Source organism: Bos javanicus, chromosome 12 (assembly GCF_032452875.1).
Source record: "Bos javanicus breed banteng chromosome 12, ARS-OSU_banteng_1.0, whole genome shotgun sequence".
NCBI classification, from domain to species: Eukaryota; Metazoa; Chordata; class Mammalia; order Artiodactyla; family Bovidae; genus Bos; species Bos javanicus.
Window position 1 is genome coordinate 5,236,707 of NC_083879.1, and position 25,634 is coordinate 5,262,340.

The following is a 25,634-nucleotide window of genomic DNA, read 5'->3' on the forward strand; positions in this document are numbered from 1 at the left end:
GTCAGTTTCTATGAGGCAATATAATTCAAGGCAATATAAGATCAATTTCTATGTTTGCATATACCACCTAGGTACAAGGAATAAGTACTCTGATGGTAAAATGTAATTATTTTAGTTTTTTGTACCTTAGGACCATTGTATGGAACCTGACACCTAAGTGGTGCTCATTGAAAAAGAAACAGACGTGTTAACCAATAAATGAACAAAATAATGGGTAGGACATTTAGTCTATTCTAATAAGTCTAAACCACAAAGATCTTAAATATGGAAAAGCAATGCACACTTGATGTAATTTATACTGTCAGAAGAAAAGTAAAATTAAAAGAAAAAAAATCAACAGGGGCAGAACATTATGTTGGTTTGTAATTTAGAAGATGCTACTCACTGGGTGTGAACTGGCAGAGATATGGTATGTGTGGTCTAGCTGAGGGAAAATGCAAACAAGCAAATCTAGTTCATAAAGAGTTGAACTTACCTCTGTGTTTCTCCCACCAGACTACTGTGACTCAGGCACCATTCGGATTTTACTGTTTACTCCTGGGGCATAATTGTCCAAGGAAAACACAGAGCAGGAATTCAGTAAACATTTGTTTAGTAAGTAGAAAGACAGGCTTATTATTTTAAGATGCCACAATAAACATGTACTAACTTTAAAATACCATTTATAAATAGGTGGTTTTATCAGTCATGTAAGCTTATGAGAGGTCTTATAAAAATGACTTTTCTGAAGTCCTTTAGGATCTTGTACCAAAAGTATCTTCAAACCAATCGTAAATATGAAAAGCCACTAGTATCATAAGGCTATGACTCCATGGTAAGTATTTGACTATCCAGCTTATCAGGCTTTCTGAAAGCCTGGTAATGAATTCCCACTGAGTGTCATTATTGCTAAATAAGTTTTCCAAAAGCTTATTTTACTGGCAAATAAAGGAATAGCACAAACATTTGTGATGTCACAATTGCTTTCCAAAATAATTATGATCAGGGTCCCTGCGGTACACAGTGTATTAGAGAATGCAAGGGAAGGCAACACCAGTATTAGTAATAGCTTTTTATTCAGAGTCCTCATTTTCCAGATAGGTCACATTAAACACAGCCATTAAACAATAGCGTTGAGATAGATCCATACAATGTATGCTGCTTTGTTGTTGGCCTTGTTCACCAATCACTTGGTGCAGCTAAGAACCTTATGGAGTGATGGGGCTGATAAATGGGGATAGCCAACCTACGAAACACTGGAGCCAGGAAAGTCAGACTGTATTCAGGTCTCATTCAATTACATTTCGAATCAACACATCTTGATAGCCAAAACCGTCATTTGAATTAATGCTCCGGTAAGTGTTGTGTGTTGTCAAAAGAATATAATTAGACAATAATGAGTGGGCATATATTATGCCAAATCTCAGTCTACTTGTTGACCTCAGCAACTTCTACTCCATTAGGCAACAAACAGCTTTTAACCTGGTTCTAATAAAGCATACTGCTCCATCACGACATTACTTTTTTTCTTTTTTATGGTATCATTTTTTAAATTGAGCAGTACCTAGATCCTTTAAAGGGAAGTCATGTTTTACAAGATCTCAGCTAATTTAGAAAAACAAAACAAGTCAATTACCCAACCGGGAATTCAATTAATTTATGGAGTAGTGAGCCAATATTTGCATATTGCCTGCAGTAAGGATTAAGTATGCCAGGTTAAGAAATAAAATGAAAGCATTCTTTGAAATTGTGTGATACGTCTTTTTTATGTTTACTTTGGTATAGATACAACTAACACTGATTCTCACTACTTTTAATTTTGATGAAAAGATCTTTTATCATTAACACATTAACATTTAATGGAAACATTGTTTTGTTACTGGTACTTTTTTTAGTTCATCAGTAAACAATTTTTAGAACTTTGACTTTCTTATGAAAAATTCTATAGATACTTTTTCTGTGCTTGATACAGTTATTCAAGGACCTAAAAGACAAAGTATTTTCATTTATTTTGAATGTGGGGGATTTTTTTGAGGGGCTGGTAATTGGAGCATGTGAATTAAGATAATTTTTCACATTCTGAATTGTGACAAAAACCCCTTGAAATATCACTGCATCACCCCTTGGAGCAAGTTGCTCCCCAAAGGGGTAATTTTGGCATCTCAGAGACTTCCATGGAAGCCAAGCACCAGAGGTCTGTGATAAAGGCATTTGCCAGCCAAATGAATAAAAGCAAGATTCCCTTCAACCTAACTATAAAAGCTTAGAGTCCTGACTGCTGAATTACCACCAACTGGTAAATAAATAATCACTACTAAATACAGATAATGTGTTAAATAGCTAATGCTAGTAAATCACTGGTGACAGAGAGCCTAAAGGTAATCCCTCACACATTGGCACAACCAATTCTTAAAATCTGATAGTGTTTTAATGTCTTCAGACACTTTTAATAAATTGAACAACTGGTTACTCACCATTAAGAACATTTTAAAAATAAACCCTACTCTCTTTGTTGATTTCATTTACATACTGCCTTAGATTTTACTACTTGGCTATTGTCTAGTAAGAGAGAGGCAACACTTGGTAAGACTAAATGGAAATCAGTTTTCCATCAAATCGCAGCTATCAAGCTAAATCAACCTGTAGTCTCCTGGCAAAAAATAACATCATATAACAGAGACGACACATTTCAGATACATAAATTGTCCAAAATATAGAGAGTCAATTAAGTTTCACACGTACAAGATCCTTTCTTTTCTAATTTAAACATTTATGAATAATAAAAACCAAGAGTAGAGCTTTGGAAAGGCTGTTACTAGGAACCAAATACAGTTCTCAAGAGAATAAGGCTGATGGGAGTTGTCCACTCTTCCCTTTCAAAGCAGTTCTGCAAACAAGGTACAGTCTCAAATCTTGACAGCATTGGATGGAAATCTTTTCAGTTGGATTTTTCGAGGTTTAAAATTACAAAACTGAATTCACCTCTGTGTTTGTTTTTGCTTTTGTTTTTGATATAAGTATTTTATGACATTTACGCTGTTACTACACTGGCTTGGTGGCCAGGAAAGAAGGCACAGAATTCTCCACCAGTTTGCAAATAATGCATTTTTCTGCTCCAGTGCACAAACAGCCTTTATTTAACTCAGCACCACATATTCTAAGGTATGGGCTGGAAACTGTTTGTCATGAAGCTGTAAAATGCCAAAATTTTTAAACGCTGAAGGAAAATGTCAATCAAGGCATTTTCCCATCTGCTGCTACTTCTGCAAGTGCTAATTTTACTTTTTCCCAATTCCTGAAATTTGAGGTTTCCTAGCCTCATATGGAAGTAAGTTTGAAACTTGCTAAATGTCACAAGGAAAGGTGCAACAAAATGAAGGAATAGAAGGTGTATTGTTCTCAAAGGACAGCGATAAAAAGAGGCAAAAGAGCACTGAAAAAAAAAAAGGCAAACCTTTTGTTAAGACCAAGACCTCTTGTAAAACACTACACAATGCAAGTAACCAGTGCTGGTACCACACATGCATTAAAGCATTTTGCATGGTTTTGAAATATAATGGGAACACACATCTTGAACCACTTAGGATACTTTTGAGAACCAATCAACAGTATGATATCTACATAGGCAGAAGCTGGAAGTTATTGAAAAACATGAAGAAGTTTCAGGTATTGGTACAAATGTAATTCTTGTGATTTAGCATGACTTTAATAAAAGCTTCCACAAAGGACTTGCACATAACCGTGACTGACAGATGTATTTTCTGACCTTTCAGTTAGCTCCATCAGCTCACTCAAACACATTTTGAACAGATTATGTACTGTAGTACTTGGTAGACTATACATTAAACAAGAGACTTTGCTCTGAGGCACTGCTTCCAACACTCCATGGGGAAAAGGAAGCAGGAAAAAACAAAACTCATAGAGTTCGACAGCTACCGAGGCAACACTTGCCATTTACAATATAAGCCCAAATATTTTTGCAACACAACTATATATTAATTTAATAAAATACACAATATAGCTCTTATACACTCAACAATTTGGCTCATATGCACTGAATCTGCAATAAATCAATAAAAATATGTCATTTGATGTAAACACATTTAATTTTCTTACATTTGCACATTTAAATGGTCATGTGATTTGTGTATGTCTAAAACATTTTCACGTTCCTGAGCTATTTTAGTGTCCACAAATGAATAAAACATATCAATCATGTTAATTGTCTCTGAATATCAGCGCTCAATGGTAACTATTTTTCAGATCTTTTCTAGAGCAAATTTAAAACATATCCATTGTTATGTGTATGTTTGTTGGACACTAAAATGCTAAAGAGGCATTTTAAACCTTTAAATTTTCTTCTCCTTTCATGAAGTGAATTAGTCTATGTGTGTGCAGGACAAAATGGAATATATCTTTTTACATTTAACTTTTATACGACATGAGGTGTTTTACAAATGACCCAGTTTTTAATTTTTTTCTTGACTAATGATATGGAATGTTCTCTGTGTTTATATGTGTGGCAGGTAACTTTATACAGAAATGTTTACCACAAATATGTGTTAATGTTTGGTGTAGCTTGGACTACTGCAAGGTCTTCTCGGGACGTTCAGTAGAAGCCTGTGGTGACTGCTAGAAATTCTACCACAGATCAAAAATTATGACCCTGCTTTGTATGGGGTTTATAGGTAAACAGTTAAGTCAGCATAAACCATGGAGGACAGTCTTAGCGCAATCAGAAAAATTCTTCCATTCTCACACTGCATACCTTCCTAACAGATTGTCAAAAGGTAACTTGCTTCATCATCCTCTTTTATCTCCTCTCCTTTTTCTTTTCTGTTTGTCTTTCCTCTTTGAGCATCCTTAATTCTGTCCTAATATAAGTCTGGTCAGAAAAATCCATCATTATCTCTGAAAAAGAAACAGCAGTGAAAAGAATGTACTCGTGGGCACTTCAGATGTTCACTAAGAGCCTGAAAGCAGCATCGGTCTTTCTTCATCCCTGTACAATGGGGTTGTCACCAGGAGGGATCATTTTTCAATCAAAAGAAGAAACAGGAAGATGCCAATGCCTTTTGTTCTTTTTCACTTTCTCACAGCCACAGGGTCATTTCCCCGGCAGTCCTGCAGAAGCTTGTCGATTTCCCTCACGACTTCCTCTGCATCCACCGACTCTCTGCCCAGATCCTGGCTGGGGTGGTCAAGTTGCTCCAAGATGGTGCCCATCTCATTGGAATCCCGGCTGGCTCTTGAATGCACGTCTGCGAAGACCCTTGCCATCTGCTCAGAAGCCAGGAAGGGAGGGTCTCTTGGTTGCTTGCTGGGGGACAGATACTGACTGTCAGTGGGCAAGTACTGGCCGCTCGCCTCGGCCAGGGCTCCTGGCTTTGCTTCGCAACCATCCAAGGAGCCTTTTGTGGAAGTGCAAGGCTCAATGCATGCCTTGGTCGGGCTGCTTGATGCTGAAGGGACCTCTTGGAGGAGAGGGCTCAGGGCACGTTTGGCTTTTAAATAAGGTTTCACATTGGCAATGAGAATCGTGTGCTCTCGCTTGTCTTTTCCAAATGTACAAAAAGTCTTTTTCCCAGTGGGATTCACAGTTTCGTAAGTCTCAGTCTCAACATTAGCTTCAACTGTGGGTACAAAGAGATTTGTGCGGTAATCTGCATTTTCAGCCTGATTGGTTGCAGGGAACTGTGGCATCCAGCACCTGTCAGAATGACCAAGCACTCGGCATTCATCTGTGCAATTAACACACTCTTCCGGTTCTGCAAAACAAAAGAAAGACAGCAAAGCCAATCACTAGGGTTGCCTTTATATTGCTACCGAGACTGTGATCCGCTCTCCCTGGGTTTGCTTGACCTCTGGTCTCTTAATTAAAAAGAAAAGAAAACAATAATTAAAACATTTCAGGATGGTTGCATAAACCTGCTGGTTGAGACAATGGTTTTATTTAAGTCTATTCTCTAGATATCAACGAATTCCCATAGCCTGGAAAGAAGTAAAAAGTGGCCATTGGAGACTCATTGTCAGTAGAATAGAACATCACTGTAAACTAATCTCCTGGGGATATCAGTTAGTCTTTGTTCTGTATAACCCATCCTGGAAACAGGGAACTTCAAGAAGGATTGCCAGGATTAATTTTTCAAATCAAATAACAGTACAGAAACTGAATTGCAAACTTCCATACCAAGTCCTAACCTGTTTTTTTTTTCTTTTTTTCCATGTTTTATCCCTATTTTGCTTGTAATTGTTATTTTGGTAACAGTCATGAAATAAAACTTTTCCTTTAAAAGCCTACTTTTCCTACTGAGAGTAGCAAATAGAATTTTCTATCCAAATGTGTTATAAACAACCTTGTCAAAAATGTACATAGTCCTATTGTAGTAGATTTGCAGATGAATCACATAATCAGGTTTCCTCACTTCAATTTTTTTTGTTTGTTTTGTTTTTGGTGTAAGTAAGTGAAAATGGATTTAGTCAACAGATATAGTTCAGAATGAATGACAAATCTTGATTTCGTAAATAGTAATGCTCTAGGAGAATTTCGCTTCTCTTTCACAATAACATGTAGATAATCTAAATAAACCATTCTTTTAATTACCACTGTTTCAAAGATGCTGAACAAGAAAATATGAAAGAAAATTCCTTCACTATGACAACAGTCCATGAATTCAATATTTTAAGCTATAACTTTGAACTATATCTTCCCAGTTTTCCCTTTCATCAGCAAATGATTGTCCTCCTTATGTTTAATGATCTTTTTTAAAACAGGGTTTTTTTTTCAGGAGAGGATATTTACAATTTAACTCCATGTGATGGGAATAGAATTCCCTACACATTTGGGAACTCTTGGGATTACCATTTAATTGATGCAAGAGGATCTCTATAATATATAGTGTCCTATGTGCAAGGGAAAAATCAGCAAATTTAACAGCACTGATAAATTTATACAGTTACATTTAAAAGTCATATACAAAATCTGTTTGTATTTAAAACACATAAATAATTCCTTATCCAAAAAGAAAAAAAATATATAAACCACAACTTAATTTACCTCAAAAGATTTTAGGATAAAATAATTTTCTATGAAAATAAACTCGTAGAAAGGAATCAAAATGGTGTTTTGACAGAACAAAAATTCTATGATATTTCATAGCATGTATCATGCACACATGAAATGTTAAAAAGAAGTATCTAGGTGGCTTTTCCCTATTTAATTGTCTTTCTTCTTAAAATACATTTACCTAAGCAGTGAAAAGAATATGCTAAGCTTATTAGGTAACGCAGTCAAGAATGCTAAAATGTAATCTCAAACTAAACTATCTACTATCTACTCACAAACTCAAATACTTTCTATGATTTGAAAGGTTGTCAGACAGATGGACACAAACAGAAGCAGAAGAAGCTAGGAAATTTTCTGGAAAGCCTCCCTGTGCAGATTTAAAGTAGAGTAAGGTTTAAACAACAGGATATCAAAAATGTTTAATATCAGGTGTCTGTTTATGTATTCTGAAAGTAAATCATCAATATTATACCTGTGTCAGTAAGTTTTAGAAAAAAACATATGTATCATTTCACTCAACTAATTTTATTCTTCAAAGATCCAGTGAAAAACTTAACCATCCATTTCACTTGGTAATATTTCTATATCTTTTAGATTTGTGATTTTTAAAAACCATTTACAACCCATACGCTCTCTTTGAAATACACTAACATAGTTTTATTTTTCAATATTGAATGGTCTCAGTTTCAGCAATTTGGATAGCCCAGCTCTGAATGAATTCAATATGAATTTAAGAAGAGAGTGAAAAAGATAGAATAATGCAGATGTATGAAAGTATAAATCGACCTTGAATCTGAAACCATCAACATAAACTCTGCAGTTTTACTACTCAACTTCATGTCACAACCGAGCGAGAAAATTTCGAGTACTGATAATGATACATTACATGCTGTTCACCTTGGGATTAGACTGTAATTTTGATAGCAGACACTACACTAAGGAAACCACAACTCTGTGGTTTCCCCAGTTTAGCGGTTATCATGTTCCCCTAACATGTGCAAGGTCTCCGGTTGGAAAGTGGGAGGAATCAGCTTCACTTTTGGGCTTCCTTGGTGGCTCAGCTGGTAAAGAATCTGTGTTCTGTGTGGGAGACCTGGGTTCAATCCCTGGGTTGGGAAGATTCCCTGGAGAAGGGAACCGCTACCCACTCCAGTGTTCTGGCCTGGAGAATTCCATGGGCTGTATAGTCCATGGGGTCGCAAAGAGTCGGACACGACTGAGCAATAGACTTGATAGCAGCAGTTCACAGATGGTGAAGAAAATTAAATGGACACTTTTGTATAAACAGCAGAAACTATGAGCAGAAAGTGAATTATAATTGACAAGGGTCAAATAATTTATGAGAAAGTAAAATTATTTCTGAAGTAACATAAATAAATAGATGATTAGGTTGGTACATAAAAGAGACATTGGTAGTAAATAAAGAATGACCAGCTAGACCAAAAAAAGAAAAAAAAAAAACAAAACTGACCAGCAAGACAAAAAGAAATAGAGAGGGAAGAAGGAATGCTAAGTGAGAGGAGAGAGGGATGGAGGGAGGAATTAGAGGCTTAAGGGAAGAGGAGTCATATTGGGAGTATTTTTGCTATGCACACCTTCTATTATAATTTTTAAAATCCCCTCAATAAACTAAGTGTGTATAATAAAGGATAATAACGTAGAGGATTTTCTCCAGCTCTAGAGCCTTAGAGGTAGATCAAACTTCTTTCTGTACCTTGGGGAAATGAATTCCAGAATAGATATGTTGAATTATGAACTATAAAAATGAAAAAAGAAGCAAGTTATATAGACAGCCACTATCTACAGAGTTTAGATATTTGCATCAAAAAAAAAAAAAAATGTAGGGATCCTGGACAGAAAACAAACTTAGAGAACTTTGATCCAAGATTCACTTTTTTTTCTGGGCCAATCTGGTATTACAAAGAAATAATTTACCCTATTTTTTGTCCTTTCCTCAATATAACATGATAACTCTTTCACAAAATCACCCTTTGCCAAGAAATATCGGATAATCGAAAAAGTAAACAGATGAGAGTAACCGAGAGGTAAGCATGTTTATATTGCAAAGTGAAAACCACTCTGAAGTCCAACAGCTGGAAATATGGGCAGTTCTGTCTATAGAGAAAGTTTACAGTGCCTAATCTTTTAAATGAATAATTATCAGAAGGACCATGTGACACCTGCATACATTTAAATTCTTGTTTACTATTAAGAATCACTTCCTATACTACTATGGACTTCTCTAGTGGCTCAGATGGTAAAGAATCTATCTGCAGTGCAAGAGAACTGGGTTCAATCCCTGGGTTGCGAAGATCTCCTGGAGAAGGGAAAGGCTACCCACTTTAGTATTCTTGCCTGGAGAATTCCATGCACAGAGGAGTCTAGTGGGCTACAGTCCATGGGGTCACAAAGAGCTGGAAATGGCTGAGCAAGTAGCACTTTCTTTACGACCATAGTCACATCTGCTATTATTTAAGATCCCAAGGGGAGGGAGCTAAACATAGTCATCTTAATTAGGTCAATTTTAATTTATATGATTTTTTTTTCAAAAGATATAGTCACTCAAATTACTAGAAGTACTTGCAATTCAGCTGCCACCATAAACTACACACACACACGTACAAATCTCTATTTGTATGTGTGTAATAAAATTGAGCTTACTCCAGCAGATAGTCCAAACAAAGTTTTAAAACCCAAATGCATTTCCAATGTATCCCTGAAAATTAAAAATCAGTAACTACCATAAGAAAAACACAGATGAATGAATGAAATGCACAGAAAAGTTGTATATTAGTAATATAAAAGTTATATATTAGTAATATAAAAGTTATGTATTAGTAATATAAAAGACATATGTCTATAAGCATATATATATGAACATTTTTATAATTTACAAAACATTATATATAATTTACATGCATAAATATTTTTATTTAAAATCACCAATAAACAACATTTTAATCTTTCCTTTTCCCTTCAACTAAGTGTGAAATCTCTGACTGAATAAACAACTTGACTACTGATTTTAAAATTTTATATAATTCAAATTGATTTAGAAATAAAGATGTTTGAAATTTGCATATTCATATTGGCTGACAAATCTGAAAGCTCTTTCGATCTTTTTTTAAACCTAGACTAAGCTGTTTAACAACTTAATCTTAAAGATATTAGGCAAGCAATCATTTTCTGCCAAAATATACCTTCAAAGGAACAATCACTGTGAAAGTTACATATGTGTGAGGAAAAAAGATTTAGGTAATATATGAAATTATCTGTCCCCAAAGTATTGGATTTTAGCAATCTTCCACAAAGGTTACCAGAACTTAACGTTCATAACGTGATCTTAACACTGTGATGTCACTACATCATTAAGAGTGCACAGCCATTTCAAGATGGGTAAGAGGTGCCAACAACCGCTATGTATAAGACTAAAATTTGAAGTCAAAGCACTATTTAAGCCAGCAAGGATTACTAAAGATTAAAGGGCATATGTTGAATATAGTTGTTTTGGGAAAAGTCAGAGGAAAAAAAATCCTTGCGTGTTGTGATTCTGTAGTGTTCACCGCAAAGGAAACATATTGAGGAACCAGTCCATAAAATTTCTTACTTCAGAGTAAATCTATCTCTTTATTTTAATCTGTATCACTCAAGAAGTAAATTATAAGATAAGCTTATTTTCCCTGTCTTCAAAGCATTATACCACACCGCCCAAAGAGAGATATTAGCAACTAATTTGTTAACACTTAGGGAAATATTAGAAAACATAAAAGAGTTTCCTCCCCTTAGTTTCAGCTTTGCCTGCTGCCTCTGGAGCCCACATATTTGTACATCTGAAAACATGCATATTATTTCTGGAATAGGAGTCTCACATACGCATCTGATTTATTTTTTATAATGATGAAATGAAGTCTCTGTCACAGAAATCTGAAAAGCAAAATCCATAAATCAGAACATTAAGGAAGCTCTGAAGGGCTGTGGTTGTGGGGGAAGGCCATTTGAGAGAGTTTTCTGTGCTTCATAACTGTCAACAGAATAGTTTTATTTCTGTTTTGTAAATAGCTTTAAATAGGAAAAGTGCTCTTCTGTTAGTGTCGTGGTTGCTCCTGTTTCTAACAGCATCTTAAAATTAGAATTGTTTCCAAGTAGACAACTCTATAAATGGAAGTTCATTTTTCATTTGTTCTCAGTTTTCTTTTTTATCTCTAGTTTACCTTCTTTCGAGCTTCCCTGGTGACTCAGATGGTAAAGCGTCTGCCTGCAAGTCTGCCTGCAATGCGGGTGACCTAGGTTCGACCCCTGGGTCAGGAAGATCCCCTGGAGAAGGAAATGGCAACCCACTCCAGTATTCTTGCCTGGAAAATCCCATGGATGGAGGAGCCTGGTGGGCTACAGTCCAAGGGGTCGCAAAGAACTGGACAGGACTGAGCGACGTCACTTCTCACTTGACCTTCTTTCACCAATGTAAGCTTTCATAACACCTAATTAGCTGTCTGGGAAAGCAGGGAGCTGGCACCCATCTATATTTGTGGCTGGCCCAAGTGTTCTGGAGATGAACTCTGCAGAGTCTAAATTGACCCCTCTCACAGATTATCTGTCAGTAAACAATGACAAACCAGAACCTTACACAGACAGTTCATATATACCAGTTTTCTACTGAAAGTTTTTAATGATGTAACCACATCTTGCTTTGCTGTTTTTTTCTTTCTTCAGCACAAACACACACACACACACATACAGACAATTTCACACAAGGATGCACACTTCTCTATGAACACAACAAATTACAATTAATCCAAATACATTCCAACAGAAAAAACACCAACACTAAAATACAAGTACTAAATACTAATACAAAACACCAATACTAACTAAAATTCTAGTCAGAATACAGTTCAATAACCTCAAATAAAATGTATCTTTCAGTAAATTGACACAATTCATAACAGCCTATGAACCGACAGCTTTCTACCATAAACCATTCTCTGCTTTTTTGACAATGTTGATGATTATTCACTTATTTCCCTTTCAGTTCAGTTCAGTTCAATCGCTCAGTGGTGTCCGACTCTTTGCCACCCCATGAATCGCAGCACGCCAGGCCTCCCTGTCCATCACCAACACCCGGAGTTCACCCAGACTCACGTCCATCGAGTCAGTGATGCCATGCAGCCATCTCATTCTCTGTCGTCCCCTTCTCCTCCTGCCCCCAATCCCTCCCAGCATCAGAGTCTTTTCAATGAGTCAACTCTTTGCATGAGGTGGCCAAAGTACTGGAAAAGAAATCCCAGGGCTGATCTCCTTCAGAATGGACTGGTTGGATCTCCTTGCAGTCCAAGGGACTCTCAAGAGTCTTCTCCAACACCACAGTACAAAAGCATCAATTCTTTGGCGCTCAGCCTTCTTCACAGTCCAACTCTCACATCCATACATGACCACAGGAAAAACCATAGCCTTGACTAGACGAACCTTTGTTGGCAAAGTAATGTCTCTGCTTTTGAATATGCTATCTAGGTTGGTCATAACTTTCCTTCCAAGGAGTAAGCGTCTTTTAATTTCATGGCTGCAGTCACCATCTGCAGTGATTTTGGAGCCCAGAAAAGTAAAGCCTGACACTGTTTCCACTGTTTCCCCATCTATTTCCCATGAAATGATGGGACCGGATGCCATGATCTTCGTTTTCTGAATGTTGAGCTTTAAGCCAACTTTTTCACTCTCCACTTTCACTTTCATCAAGAGGCTTTTTAGTTCCTCTTCACTTTCTGCCATAAGGGTGGTGTCATCTGCACATCTGTGGTTATTGATATTTCTTCCTGCAATCTTTATTTCCCTTTACCATCCTGTAAACTCCTTACACTTGTTACGATGATAGGGTGAGTCATTCCATATAAATAGCACTTTAACAATCTATTCATTCAATTATTTTCATTTATGATTTCTATGTTCCATTTACTAGCACATTAGTTAAAAATAAACCTTCTGATTTCCCTCTATCTAACTATGAAGTGGCTAAAAATTCCAGTTTCAATATTATTTCCCAAGGCAGTGTTAGAAAGTTGTCTCAAAACATCTTTCTCTGTGTCAGGGAAAAAAAAGGAGTATCCTAATAATTTTATCACACTTTTTTTTCTGCTAGTGTTCACATGACTGCCAGGATTAATTTTAGCACAATTTTTAATACGCTTGGTGTATCCCTTATTCAGGGAAGAAAAGGGGGAAACTGTGGCATCAGAGAACAGTCACTTTTCTTTAGCTAAGTGATCTTTCATCTATTGCCTTGTATTTCCCGTGTTTCTCACTTGTGCACAGTGATCTAGGTTGTTCTACTCATCAAATAACTGATATACAAATGCATAGATGTGGGATGTGTTTTTGCTTCTTTTGCTTTTTAATGTAAGATCATGTATCATTACAACATGCTCGTTTGCTCATTTCCTGAGGATGCCTGTTACATTTTGCCGGTGATATATCATGATATAACATTGTGTATAGACTCCAGGAATTAAATTGTTTCCTGGATTTAGGAACATAGTTCATAAAATAAAAATACTATGAGATAAACGTATATATTTTAGGTGGGTGTACTGCCAATTTGGCTTCCAGATTTGACCTCAGTTGTTAAATGTCATTTATTTGCTTTTGATAGGCAGAGAGCACATTTTGAAGAGGAAGTTGGTATAATGCTATCAAATAGTCAAAACCGCTACAACTTTGAAGTACCAGTCCTCTGGTGAGCACTTGCATCATACAATGTTTCAGAATGTATTGTCCCGGCTGCATTCAGACACCAGAAACCACTGATCTATATCACATTCAACTGAATGCAATTGCATCTGGGTATCTGGAGTGCCTGGAGTATTCATATTACTATTCAATGCACCTGGACAGCTTCAGGGATGGTTTCAAGTGTTTGTGACCCTTTGGACATAATAATAGGTCTCCCAGAATGAATTTTCTGGTATAAATGTTGACAATCACAGATAATGCTCTGAGATGAAGAAAAAAGAAATTAAAGGGGAATATATATTAAGGGATAAAAGCAAAAGGATTTTATTTCCTTATAGGAAATCTGATATGGAAGCACCAGAAATTAAAAATCAAAAAATGAGGGTCTAGACCATGCATTGGGAACCTGTGGCACAAATGTAACTGTGTCTGGTGGCACACTGTTCTGAATTAACTTTCAAAATATAGCTGCTCCCCTCCCCTGATCCCATCCCAGAGATGCAGTCATCACCTGGGGCAGAAGCAGAACCCTGGAAGTAAAGTTACAGATAAATGGGGCCATCTCTTTCTTAACAGGTACCCTGAGGAGAACTGACTCTGAAGCTCAATTCTATAGTAACTGGAACAAGGCTTTTTGTTTGTTTGTTTGTTTGTTTTTACTTTTGTTTTTTGAATAAAGGACTCTGACATGACCTCTCAAGGGAAACAATATAACTCAAATGCTCCACCAGATTAAAGACAGCTCAAATTCAGTGAGAGTAGTAGATGTGTGTGATTCAGCAGTCAAAAAAAAAAAGTATATTCAATCATTCATAAGGTAAGAATGAACTAAACACCAGCTTTGTGCATTGGAAGTTTTTAAGCAAGGCATCTTCGATAGAATTTTGTGGAATAGGTGTTATGTCAAGTAAAGCGGTGTGCTAAATGAATGCATATTTATCCACCTCTAAAATTCACCTGTCTGGAAGGCTGTATCTTTTCACCAAGGAGTTTACATTTTGACTGGAAGCTAGAAACTTGATTTGAAATTAGGATAGGGAAAATAATTCATGAGCAATTATAATTTAAACTATGTTATAGGAAGACATATATGTTATGGGAAGACAAGACTCTTGAGAGTCCCTTGGACTGCAAGGAGATCCAACCAGTCCATCCTAAAGGAGATCAGTCCTGGGTGTTCATTGGAAGGACTGACGCTGAAGCTGAAACTCCAATACTTTGACCACCTGATGAGAAGAGCTGACTCACTGGAAAAGACCCTGATGCTTGGAGGGATTGGGGGCAGGAGGAGAAAGGGACAACAGAGGATGAGATGGTTGGAAGGCATCACCAACTCAATGGACATGAATTTGGGTAAACTCCAGGAATTGGTGATGGACAGGGAGGCCTAGCGTGCTGCAGTTCATGGGGTCTCAGAGTCGGACATGACTGAGCGACTGAACTGACTGAACTGATAGGAAAACAAATGACAGAAATGCAGAGAAAAGCATAGATTGTAATATTCTGAAAGGCTTTGTACAAGAGATAGTGCTTGATGTGCAACTCAAAAGATGATCGTGGTTTCAACAGACGGTGGAGAGTAGGGAGAGTGTGATCTAGGTAAAGACAGCAGAACGTGCAACAGTCATCACAGAGAAATGTGCGCTTCACGGGATAATGAGAGACCAGCTGCATAGGTGGAAGGACATAGACTGTAATACCAAAAACAAAATTACAAAGGAAAAATTGGCTAGAATTTAAAAGAAAGTGGCAAAGCTGTGAATAAAGGACCAAATTTAGTGCAGCAGGCCATGGAGCCTAATGTAAGTATCTGAGCAGTTTACTGCATGGATCAGATTTCTAGGAGCTCTATTGGAACACTCCTCAGCAACAGTTATGAATATAAAAAATTGGGATGGCCACAGGGCAAGTAGTATTCAAATCAACACTACTTCTGGAAACATATAGCATTTTGGCTGCAACCAGGATATGTTTCCAACAGAGCACCAAGGACCTGGCATGACTCTGGCACCATCATTCCAACTCCAGGGCTACCCCAATCTGCTTACATCCCACTTCTAAACTAAAGAAAGCCTTAATGTGTGATGAGTCAACAGATATTTATATTAACAATATAAATCCTGCATTTCATAATTCTGAATTAGAAAATATCTTTTTCTTCCTACATCTACTTTATCTCTCTTCCTGCTTTCTCAAATTTGCTGTTATTATTTAGTTCAGTTCATTCGCTCAGTCATGTCTGACTCTGCGATCCCCTAGACCACAGCACTCCAGGCCTCCCTATCCATCACCAGCTCCTGGAGTTTACTCAAATTCATGCCCATTGAGTCGGTGATGTCATCCAACCATCTCATCCTCTGTCGTCACCTTCTCCTCCCGCCTTCGATCTTTCCCAGCATCATAATCTTTTCCAATGAGTCGGTTTTTCTCAACAGGTGGCCAAAGAATTGGAGTTTCAGCTTCAGCATCAGTCCTTCCAATGAATATTTAGGACTGATTTCCTTTAGGATTGACTGGTGATCTCCTTGCAGTCCAAGGGACTCTCAAGAATCTTCTCCAAACCACAGTTCAAAAGCATCAATTCTTGGGTGCTCAGCTTTCTTTATAGTCCAACTCTCACATCCATACATGACTACTGAAAAAACCATAGCCTTGACTAGACAGACATTTGTTGGCAAAGTAATGTTTCTGCTTTTTAATATGCTGTCTAGGTTGGTCATAAATTTTCTTCCAAGGAGGAACTGTCTTTTTATTTCATTGCTGCAGTCACCATCTGCAGTGATGTTGGAGCCCCAAAAAATAAAGTCTGCCACTGTTCCACTGTTTCTTCATTTATTTCCCATGAAGTGATGGAACCAGATGCCATGATCTTAGTTTTCTGAATGTTGAGCTTTAAGCCAACTTTTCACTCTCTTCTTTCACTTTCATCAAGACACTCTTTAGTTCTTCACTTTCTGCCATAAGGGTGGTGTCATCTGCATATCTGAGTTTATTGATATTTCTCCTGGCAATCTTGATTCCAGCTTGTGCTTCACCCAGCCTGGCATTTTACATGATGTACTCTGCATATAAGTTAAATAAGCAAGGTGACAATATACAGCCTTGATGTACTCCTTTCCCAATTTGGAACCAGTCTGTTCCATGTTCAGTTCTAACTGCTATTTATTAACCAACCATAAGATTGCATATGATCCCATATCAGGAAGATTAAGTATTCTGGAAGGTCAGAAGACGGAAGGGCTAGAAAAATAAGATCATTATAGGTATCTGCTGCTGCTAAGTTGCTTCAGTCCTGTCCGACTCTGTGCGACCCCATAGACAGCAGCCCACCAGGCTACCCCGTCCCTGGAATTCTCTAAGTAAGAACACTGGAGTGGGTTGCCATTTCCTTCTCCAATGCATAAAAGCGAAAAGTGAAAGTGAAGTTGCTCAGTCGTGTCCGACTCTTAGCGACCCCATGGACTGCAGCCCACCAGGCTCCTCCATCCATGGGATTTTCCAGGCAAGAGTACTGGAGTAGGGTGCCATTGCCTTCTCTGATAGGTATCTAGGAGAGAAGTAATGATACTCCAACAAGGCAAGGAAAATGTTACAAATGAAGAAGATATTAAATCTCAGAAACATTTCAAAATTTATTCTGGCTACTTAGAAAAATAAATGAAAATTCCTGAAAATATTTTCCAAAATACATTTCTATTTTGGACAAAGATAATGCCTCAATTTTCCTATTGTATTAGTTTTTAAGCATTACTCCATGCCTCTTATATTTTAATCTATCTGCCTCATTGAGGATCAAGACTCTGAGGTCCTGGTATATTCTTTCATGCTCTATTCTTTGAGAACACACTCAACAGTCTCACTTCTGAATTTGAACAGAATGCTACCATGGATATAAAGGAAGATTACACTGGAAAAGTATCAAATACTATTGGCTATCTATAATATAGATGACCACTCCTTACAAATTACTCAGCTCATTTATGAGAATGTAATGTCAGTTTTCAGAACGATCCCAGGACCTAACAAAATTATGTATAATAGCTCTCTTTTGCTATGTGATACACAGTCCTTAAAGTAATATCAGATCTGTTAAATACTATATTTATATAAAATTCCAAAGTTATCTATTTATTATTGAGAATTATCTTATTATTATTGGCACCATTTTCAATAATACAAACAAATCCTACCTGACATATATGCACTGAAACATGGAAGTCAGAATATTTTCCACTTAAGGTAATTTTTTAAACTAATGATACTGTTATTGACATTAAAATCTATATTTAAATAATTATCTCTTTATAATTTTAAATTACAAAAACAGTATTCTACAAAAACCTACATGTCAGCATCTATAAGTTTTTTCTTCTCTCCTAGGTTCTCCTTCTGTCTTTTTTTTTTTTTCCTACTGCATGGTTGGGTCAAATGTACCAGTTTCTCTCTTTTGATTTAAGGTAGCTGCCTCAGTGTTTTATGGTGTATCTGCTAGCTTCCATCAATATGAATTAACTAATAAGTCTTTGTAATATTAGATTCTTAAAAGGGTTAATGCAACTTCCAAAATTCCTGATTTATATGCAGTGAGAAACCTACACTCTGGTGTGCAGTAATTAGTAAAAGCTGTTTGGTTTACAAGGACAAATTTAAATTTCTAGCAACTTAAATAATACTGTGAATTTCAGACCCAAGACTATTCAAATATACTACTATGGAAGAGACATTTTCCTTCTGTTTTATCACCTGTGTAACTAACCGTATCTCTGATAATGACACCACTGTTGATGACATGGATGAATACATCTAAAATTCAAGTCGTTCTCCTAGCAAAGTGGTAATTCGGCAAAGAAGGTCAATGAAAACACGCATGTTAAGCCAAACGCTTTGTAAGAAGCAAGCAAGATCGTCTTTTTAGTGTTTTTCTGTCCTGTCTGCTATCTGATTTCTGTTCAGATGAACATCTATTTACCAGTGTAAGTCTCACTGTTCATTTGCTTCTATCATTGGTTTGTTTTTAATTGCTAGAGACAAATAAACAAAACAGTTAACTCAGATGCAACTAATCTCTCCTACTTATTATTTAGTAATCAATGCCTGACAGTAGGATTTGGAGCCCCAGAAGGTGGATTTTTTAAAAAAGATTTTAATACTGTTATATTTTAATGACATTCTGATCTCCAAAATGTATTCATTAAATTCATAGAACTCTACTCTAGAGATAGAACTAAAGTTTCAGTTTGGTTACCTTCAATTAGGTGGACATAGTTCCAAAAGAACAGATGAGTGTCTTGGGTCAGTATTCTTTTAAATGTAATTTTTAAAAATAAATAACTAATACAAAACATGTTTTCTTTTAAGATTTAAAACTGGTGAAAATAGATGAAACTATGATTATCAATATATATAATTCCTATAAAATTACTTATTACAATCATTTAAAATAAATTGAATCTAAATATGCTCAATATGAATGTATCCACATGCACAATGACAATAAATATGTATTTTCACCAAAAATGCGTCCTGTTAGAGAAATCTTTCTAAGAGAACTATTAAACTTGATAAAGAGTCAAGGTAGATTCAGAAAAACAAACAGGTCTTTTGAACCAAAACAACTGGGCCCTCATCATACTAAAACAACTCCTACCACAAAGTTGCTAATACTACCTCTATCATGGCTACTATTATTATAGTTCAAAATATATAAACACTAGGAAAAGAGACAGTGACATTTTAATTGACATTTTAAATAAAGCCTGTTCTCGGAATTACAGCTCTAAAATCATTAAGTTAGTTCTTATTACATTTACTATAACTGCAAGTTTACAGAGCTGGTGTTTTTTACTCTGTAAGAGTAGGTAACCCCAAGAATGAATATATAGGCAAAGTCAGTATACTCAATATCCATGTTCTAGAGTAAATATACATAAATGCATGTTATCATGGGTTTTACTGACAATAACAGGCCATTTTCCTAGTAATAGCTTTAACATTTTGTAATCATTAAATCAGACTGAAGCAAAGGTATTGGGGAAAAAAGTATGAAACTCACATACAGAAACAGGATACAGGGCCTTCTGGGTCATCCTGATATGTAATCAAACCGAGCATCAAAACACTATTGGAAAAAGCTATTCTTGAATCAAAGCAAAGAATTAAACGTGTTTTAAAAGGATATGAAACATATGCACACATAATGCAGTATAAACATCAAAAGGTGCCTACAGTGGTGTTTTAAGTACTTTCTTATCTTGGGGAGCATTTTCTGATGTTTAATTAATAATCAACTAAACCCAAAGCATAGAAGAGATGATAAACATAAAGTGCCTGAGTAATAATAACAGGGAAATAACTGTAAGTATATGAGAACTTATTTTATTTTCAGACTCGCAATCTAAACTAATCTAAAAGGAAATCCATATTGAAATCACAGGAGAAATTCATAGAGACAGTCTTTTTTAAATTGAGCATACTGTATTTGAGCTTTTCCCTTTAAAAATACGTATGCTCAGTCTCAGAAAGAAGTGATCCTTTGTGCTGTCAAAGTCATTTTTGAGTAGCTGCTTAACAATTCCATGGTCATAATGAAAAAAAAAAAAATAGTCATAATCTGAACTACTCAGTTTGTTGTTCAAAGCCCTCCTTAATCTGGCCTAAATACACTTACTAGACAATTCTATCATAAAAAAAAAAAGAAAAACAAAAAAAGAACAACAAGCAACAATACCACCACCAACAACAAACAAATTCTAACAAGTCTAATCTGTACACATTCTTTTTCAGCAAATCTCTGTAATCTTTAGGAAATGGCAGCGATTTTGTAATGGAACTCTAACATTCCTTTAGAGCATTATAGTATTTAAGTCAGTTGGAGAATGTATTAATACAATGTCATGACACATAGTCAGGAATATAAACTGTCTGCTCAAAGGAGAGGAAACTTGAATTGAGAAAGTATGACTCTAATCTTAAATTTTTCAGTTCAGTTAAGTCGCTCAGTCGATTTCTACTCTTTGCAACCCCATGGGACTGCAGCACACCAGGCTTTCCTGTCCATCACCAACTTACGGAGTTTATTCAAACTCATGTCCTTTGAGTCGGTGATGTCATCCAACCATCTCATACTCTGTCGTCCCCTTCTCCTCCCAGCATCTTTCCCAGCATCAGAGTCTTTTCCAATGAGTCAGCTCTTCACATCAGGTGGCCTAAGTATTGGAGCTTCCACTTCAGCATCAGTCCTTCCAACGAACACTCAGGACTGATTTCTTTTAGGACGGACTGGTTGGATCTCCTTGCTGTCCAAGGGACACAAGAGTCTTCTCCAACACCACAGTTCAAAAGCATCAATTCTTCAGAGCTCAGCTTTCTTTATGGTCCAACTCTCACATCCATACATGACTACTGGAAAAACCATGGCTTTGACGAGACAGACTTTTGTTGGCAAAGTAATGTCTCTGTTTTTTAATAAGCTGTCTAGGTTGGTCATAACTTTCCTTCCAAGGAGCGAGTGTCTTAATTTCATGGCTGCAGTCACCATCTGCAGTGATTTTGGAGCCCCACAAAATAAAGTCTGACACTGTTTCCACTGTTTCCCCATCTATTTGCCATGAAGTAATGGGCCCAGATGCCATGATCTTAGTTTTCTGAATGTGGAGTTTTAAGCCAACTTTTTCACTGTCCTCTTACACTTTCATCAAGAGACTCTTTAGTTCTTCTTCACTTTCTGCTATAAGGTGACTTAAATTTTTAGGTGACTTATTTTCATTTTTGAGGTTCAGATGAGTATGTTTCTCAACCTAATATTACTTAGTATTAAAATACAAAGTCCATGCTAAATTAAAATTAAATTTTACTATTTAACTTGGCAAATTTCTAATAAAATGTTTTAATGTTTATTAATTGAATCAATAAAAATATACATGATCACAGAAGAAAATTATCTAGGTCATTATTATAAATATGATTATAGTATTAAGTACTATTATACACTGGGAAACTTCTAAATTAGGAGTAAGCAGAAAAATAGAACTTTCCTATCTATTAGGTGGTCATTTTACTATTAATAACATATATCTGTAAATAATTTTGCATAAAATTTCAAATATAAATGATGTGTTTTGAGATTAAGCATTTCTTTTAAAAAAGTATGCAGTCTAATGTTAGGTCACTGAACTACTTATTATGCGTAAACATAAGAGCTGTAGCTATAGAAACCACACACTTTCAGGGCTTTCCCAGTGGTTCAGTGGTTAAAAATCTGCTTTGCTATGCAAGGGATGCAGGTTCGATTCCTGGTTGGGGAACTAGGGTCCCACATGGCCAAAGAGCAAATAAGTCCGTGCACTGTAACCAGAGAGTCCGTGAGTCGCAACAAAAGGTCCCTCATGACACAACTGAGATCTGACACAGCCAAATAAGTAAATATTTTTAAAAAAGAGAGAAACCACACATTTTGGAGGTAGTGATTTAAACAAAAAGAGAGTTATTCTGATTACCGAATAACTTACATATATATGATGATTGTATTACATATAATAATTGTAGTAGAATAATAAAGGAAATATATATATTGTATATAAAAGTAGAAAAGATTGCATTCAGTGAGCTCCAACAGTTGAGTTCTAAATTGAAGAATTTTATACTAGCTTCACTATTTTGATACTCTAAAAGAACTATATAAGTTAGAGATAGTAAGATAACCCCAATATGTCCGATAATAATCAACAAATAAATACAACTGAAAAGCAACTGTGCATACCATTATGCACGCACCCTTTGTACACACGATAATGGAACGCTTTTCTGTACCAGATGGAAATGAATGGAAGGAGCCTTGCTTAAGGGCACAAATCTTCAAGAACCATTTAGTGAATATTAAACAAAAACGGTCTAATCCACGTAACACCACCTACTGGTTTTCCTGGTGCTCAGTCACAGTGCCCAGATGGCTCCATGTTTCAAGCTGGAAGCTGGCCATGGAAAGCACAGGTGTGCACCCACACACACAGGCACGGGGAGCACACCCACGTACATGAACAGAAAGTGGGTCTCAGACTGAGAGAGAAAGAATTTTAAGAATACACAAAATGACACACAGAAATGTACATTTTACAAACTGAACTGCTCTATGGATATAAATATTATCTTTGATTCAATTTTCACAGAACTGGAAAATAAAACTCTTTTACCCAAGTGGATAGCAATTTAATGAATATGAAATCACAACTATTTAAGCGTAATAAAAAAGACTTTTTATAGATGTGTGTATGTGTGTGTGTGAGAGAGAGAGAGTATATCTGCACATCCACATTGTCAAACTTTCCAGTTCACCCTCCAAAATCAGGAACAAATATAACTTTTTGACTCTATAGTTCTGTGGATAAGGCCTTTTTTAAATTTTCTCTCCAAATTCCATTCATTTCCATGCAAAAATGGTGCAATCTTTTTCTGGCATCAGTAAAGCTACACAAATAAACACAACAGTGGTAGTTATACTGTTATCACATACATGTATATTTTTCAAGCACAGAAATATATATATATATATGTATAAAAATCTGTATTAGTGTGATGTGTAAACATTTTACAAGGTAAGATGTAAAGGAGCCTTTAAAGCATTTCTACAAAATAACACTTATCTAATACAAAATGAAATTGTCTTTCCAAAAGGAAACAAGAATTTGGGGATCCAGTTTCTCAGGTAAAGCATAATTCTTCAGTGCCAAACAGTGAAAGTTTGCTCTATACCCACATATAATATCCAAAGAAAATAATCAGTTCCCTTTTCTTGTCCCAATCTACTTTTCATTCCATCAATTTCTTCCTTTGCTCTTCCTACCTACAGGCTTTCCTGAGTGAAATTAGTGCAAGTAGATTTTTTTATATTAAATAATTAAGAATTGAGCCACTTAAACTCACATAAGAATAGTAAATATGAACAACAATATAAACAAATATTTATATTCTCTTTTCAATCCTTAATATCAGATAGATTCTCCTGGTATACTAACAGTACCAATGCAGATATCACTGGATAAATTACTTATTTACTATGCTATTTTCCTTTAAAAATAGTCTACAAGTTCTGCCTGGATATATATACATATATGTGTAAGCATATATGTGTATATATATGTATATATAATGTATGTGTGTCTAGTCCTCTGACTGCCATCATTTAACAAGTAAAATTCGGATTACAGAAAGAAAGCTAGCAGATGAAGAAATTGCTCACCTGGAGGAGGCAGATCAACAGACTGAAGTCTACTTGTGATGGTGTGTAGGGTGAGGATAGCAAAGGAAAGCAAAGTCGGGAATGCTTGAAAAATAAAATATTTTTAGTTAACAAATAGAAAAGCCAAGCTGGAAAATAGGGCCAATAGAATCATGAATCCTTCTCTACTGACTTCAAATTTTATATTACAATTCTCTAGATGGATCAGTCTTTATGGACATGGTTATTGGCATTTCCCCAAATACAAAAGACAGTCTTATTGGAAGGAAATTACTTGTTTGGAGTATTTCAGTTTAGATGAGATAGAAACATGCAAGTTAACCTATACGAATGCCTAGGACAATAGGGAAAATAACCTTGTGATGCTGATAGAGTCATTTTTCCTAAATAAAATAAAAACTTTTCTTCAATAAAGAAGATGTAAAAAGCAGGATCAAAATTAAACTTGCAAACTGTCCAATATACCTAGACAGTAAGGCTTTAATAGTTTTAATTGCATTTTTTTTCCTTAATGTTAGTTACACAATATATGTTATTTGGTACTTGAAACAACAGACTATGTGTAATATATTTAACACTTTACTCAGTTGCCTAGAAACTTTTGATTTTTAGAATGTACTGACAGTACTAATGATGAACATATGCATTTCCATAACATTTTCTACTCTTTTTCCACACACCATAAAATAGGTTATTAAATATAAAATTAAGGCAGTGTGGCTTTTGGGGTTTTTGTTTGCTTTTTCTGAATTTCTACCTAACTTAGGTATATATTGATCAACTTAGACTAAAAAAAGAACATTTCATTTGCATTAATGTTATTGAAATGTGCAGTTAATATATGAAACTGATTGCTGCCTAAAAGTTCTGACAAAAAAAAAAAAAAAAGCCTGCCGGTGACCAAAGTAGCTTTATTTTCTAAATAATCTCATTTTCTTATTTCAACCTTTATTCAACATCTGTTGTTTGCCCCTCCCCTGCAAGGTAATTATTCAGGATCCAATGTAAAACAGACTGAGTAGTTAATAATGGGCAGCTCAAACATTTTTTTTGCCCTGTTGCCCTACAGATGTTTCATTTTTTTTCCCTTCTGTCTTCCTGTTTAATTTGTGTATGTTTCTCTCTTCTTCTTAAACTATATTCCCACAACAGATGGAAACACCTGAAAATAAGTCTGCCTCATGCACGTGTTTAAATAATGCCTATTGTGATTTTTAGCACAGTGAAGAGAATACAGAACACATAGAGTATTTGTTTAGGGGAAGAAGAAGAATTAATCTGTAAGTCATCTTGTTATGTACTCAATTGAAAATTCTGAAAAGACAATTTAGTTCTTGCTGAAGATAGATGAGAAAAAATTACTGTCTACAACCTTCATTTATTCTTCCTTTGTTACCAGGTTCATTTGTCTTTTATAAATTTGACATGATTCTCTTAAATTTTCAGTCCTACCACAAACTTAACTTTTTTCTATCCACTGACCATTTTACTGTATAAAAGGCACTATAATATTTAATCAAAAAAAAAAAAAAAGAAATCAACATCTAACAATTTTCAGATATAGTCAAAACATATCTTATATTTTTAAAATAGTATAACCAAAGTCACATAAAGTATAGACTTTTTATTCAGAAA

At 35.7% G+C, this 25,634-nt stretch overlaps 1 protein-coding gene across 2 annotated transcripts in view; it reads right to left on the reverse strand.

Moving 5' to 3' along the window:
* Positions 1-1,036: 1,036 nt before the first annotated feature.
* PCDH17 (protocadherin 17) overlaps positions 1,037-25,634 on the reverse strand; it is a 120,943-nt gene continuing 96,345 nt past the window's right edge. For both annotated transcript variants that reach the window (XM_061434436.1, XM_061434435.1), the window contains exon 4: positions 1,037-5,747. In XM_061434436.1, coding sequence (XP_061290420.1) covers positions 5,065-5,747 — 683 coding nt within the window. In that variant the 3' untranslated portion in view covers positions 1,037-5,064. The remainder of the gene's footprint in view (positions 5,748-25,634) is intronic.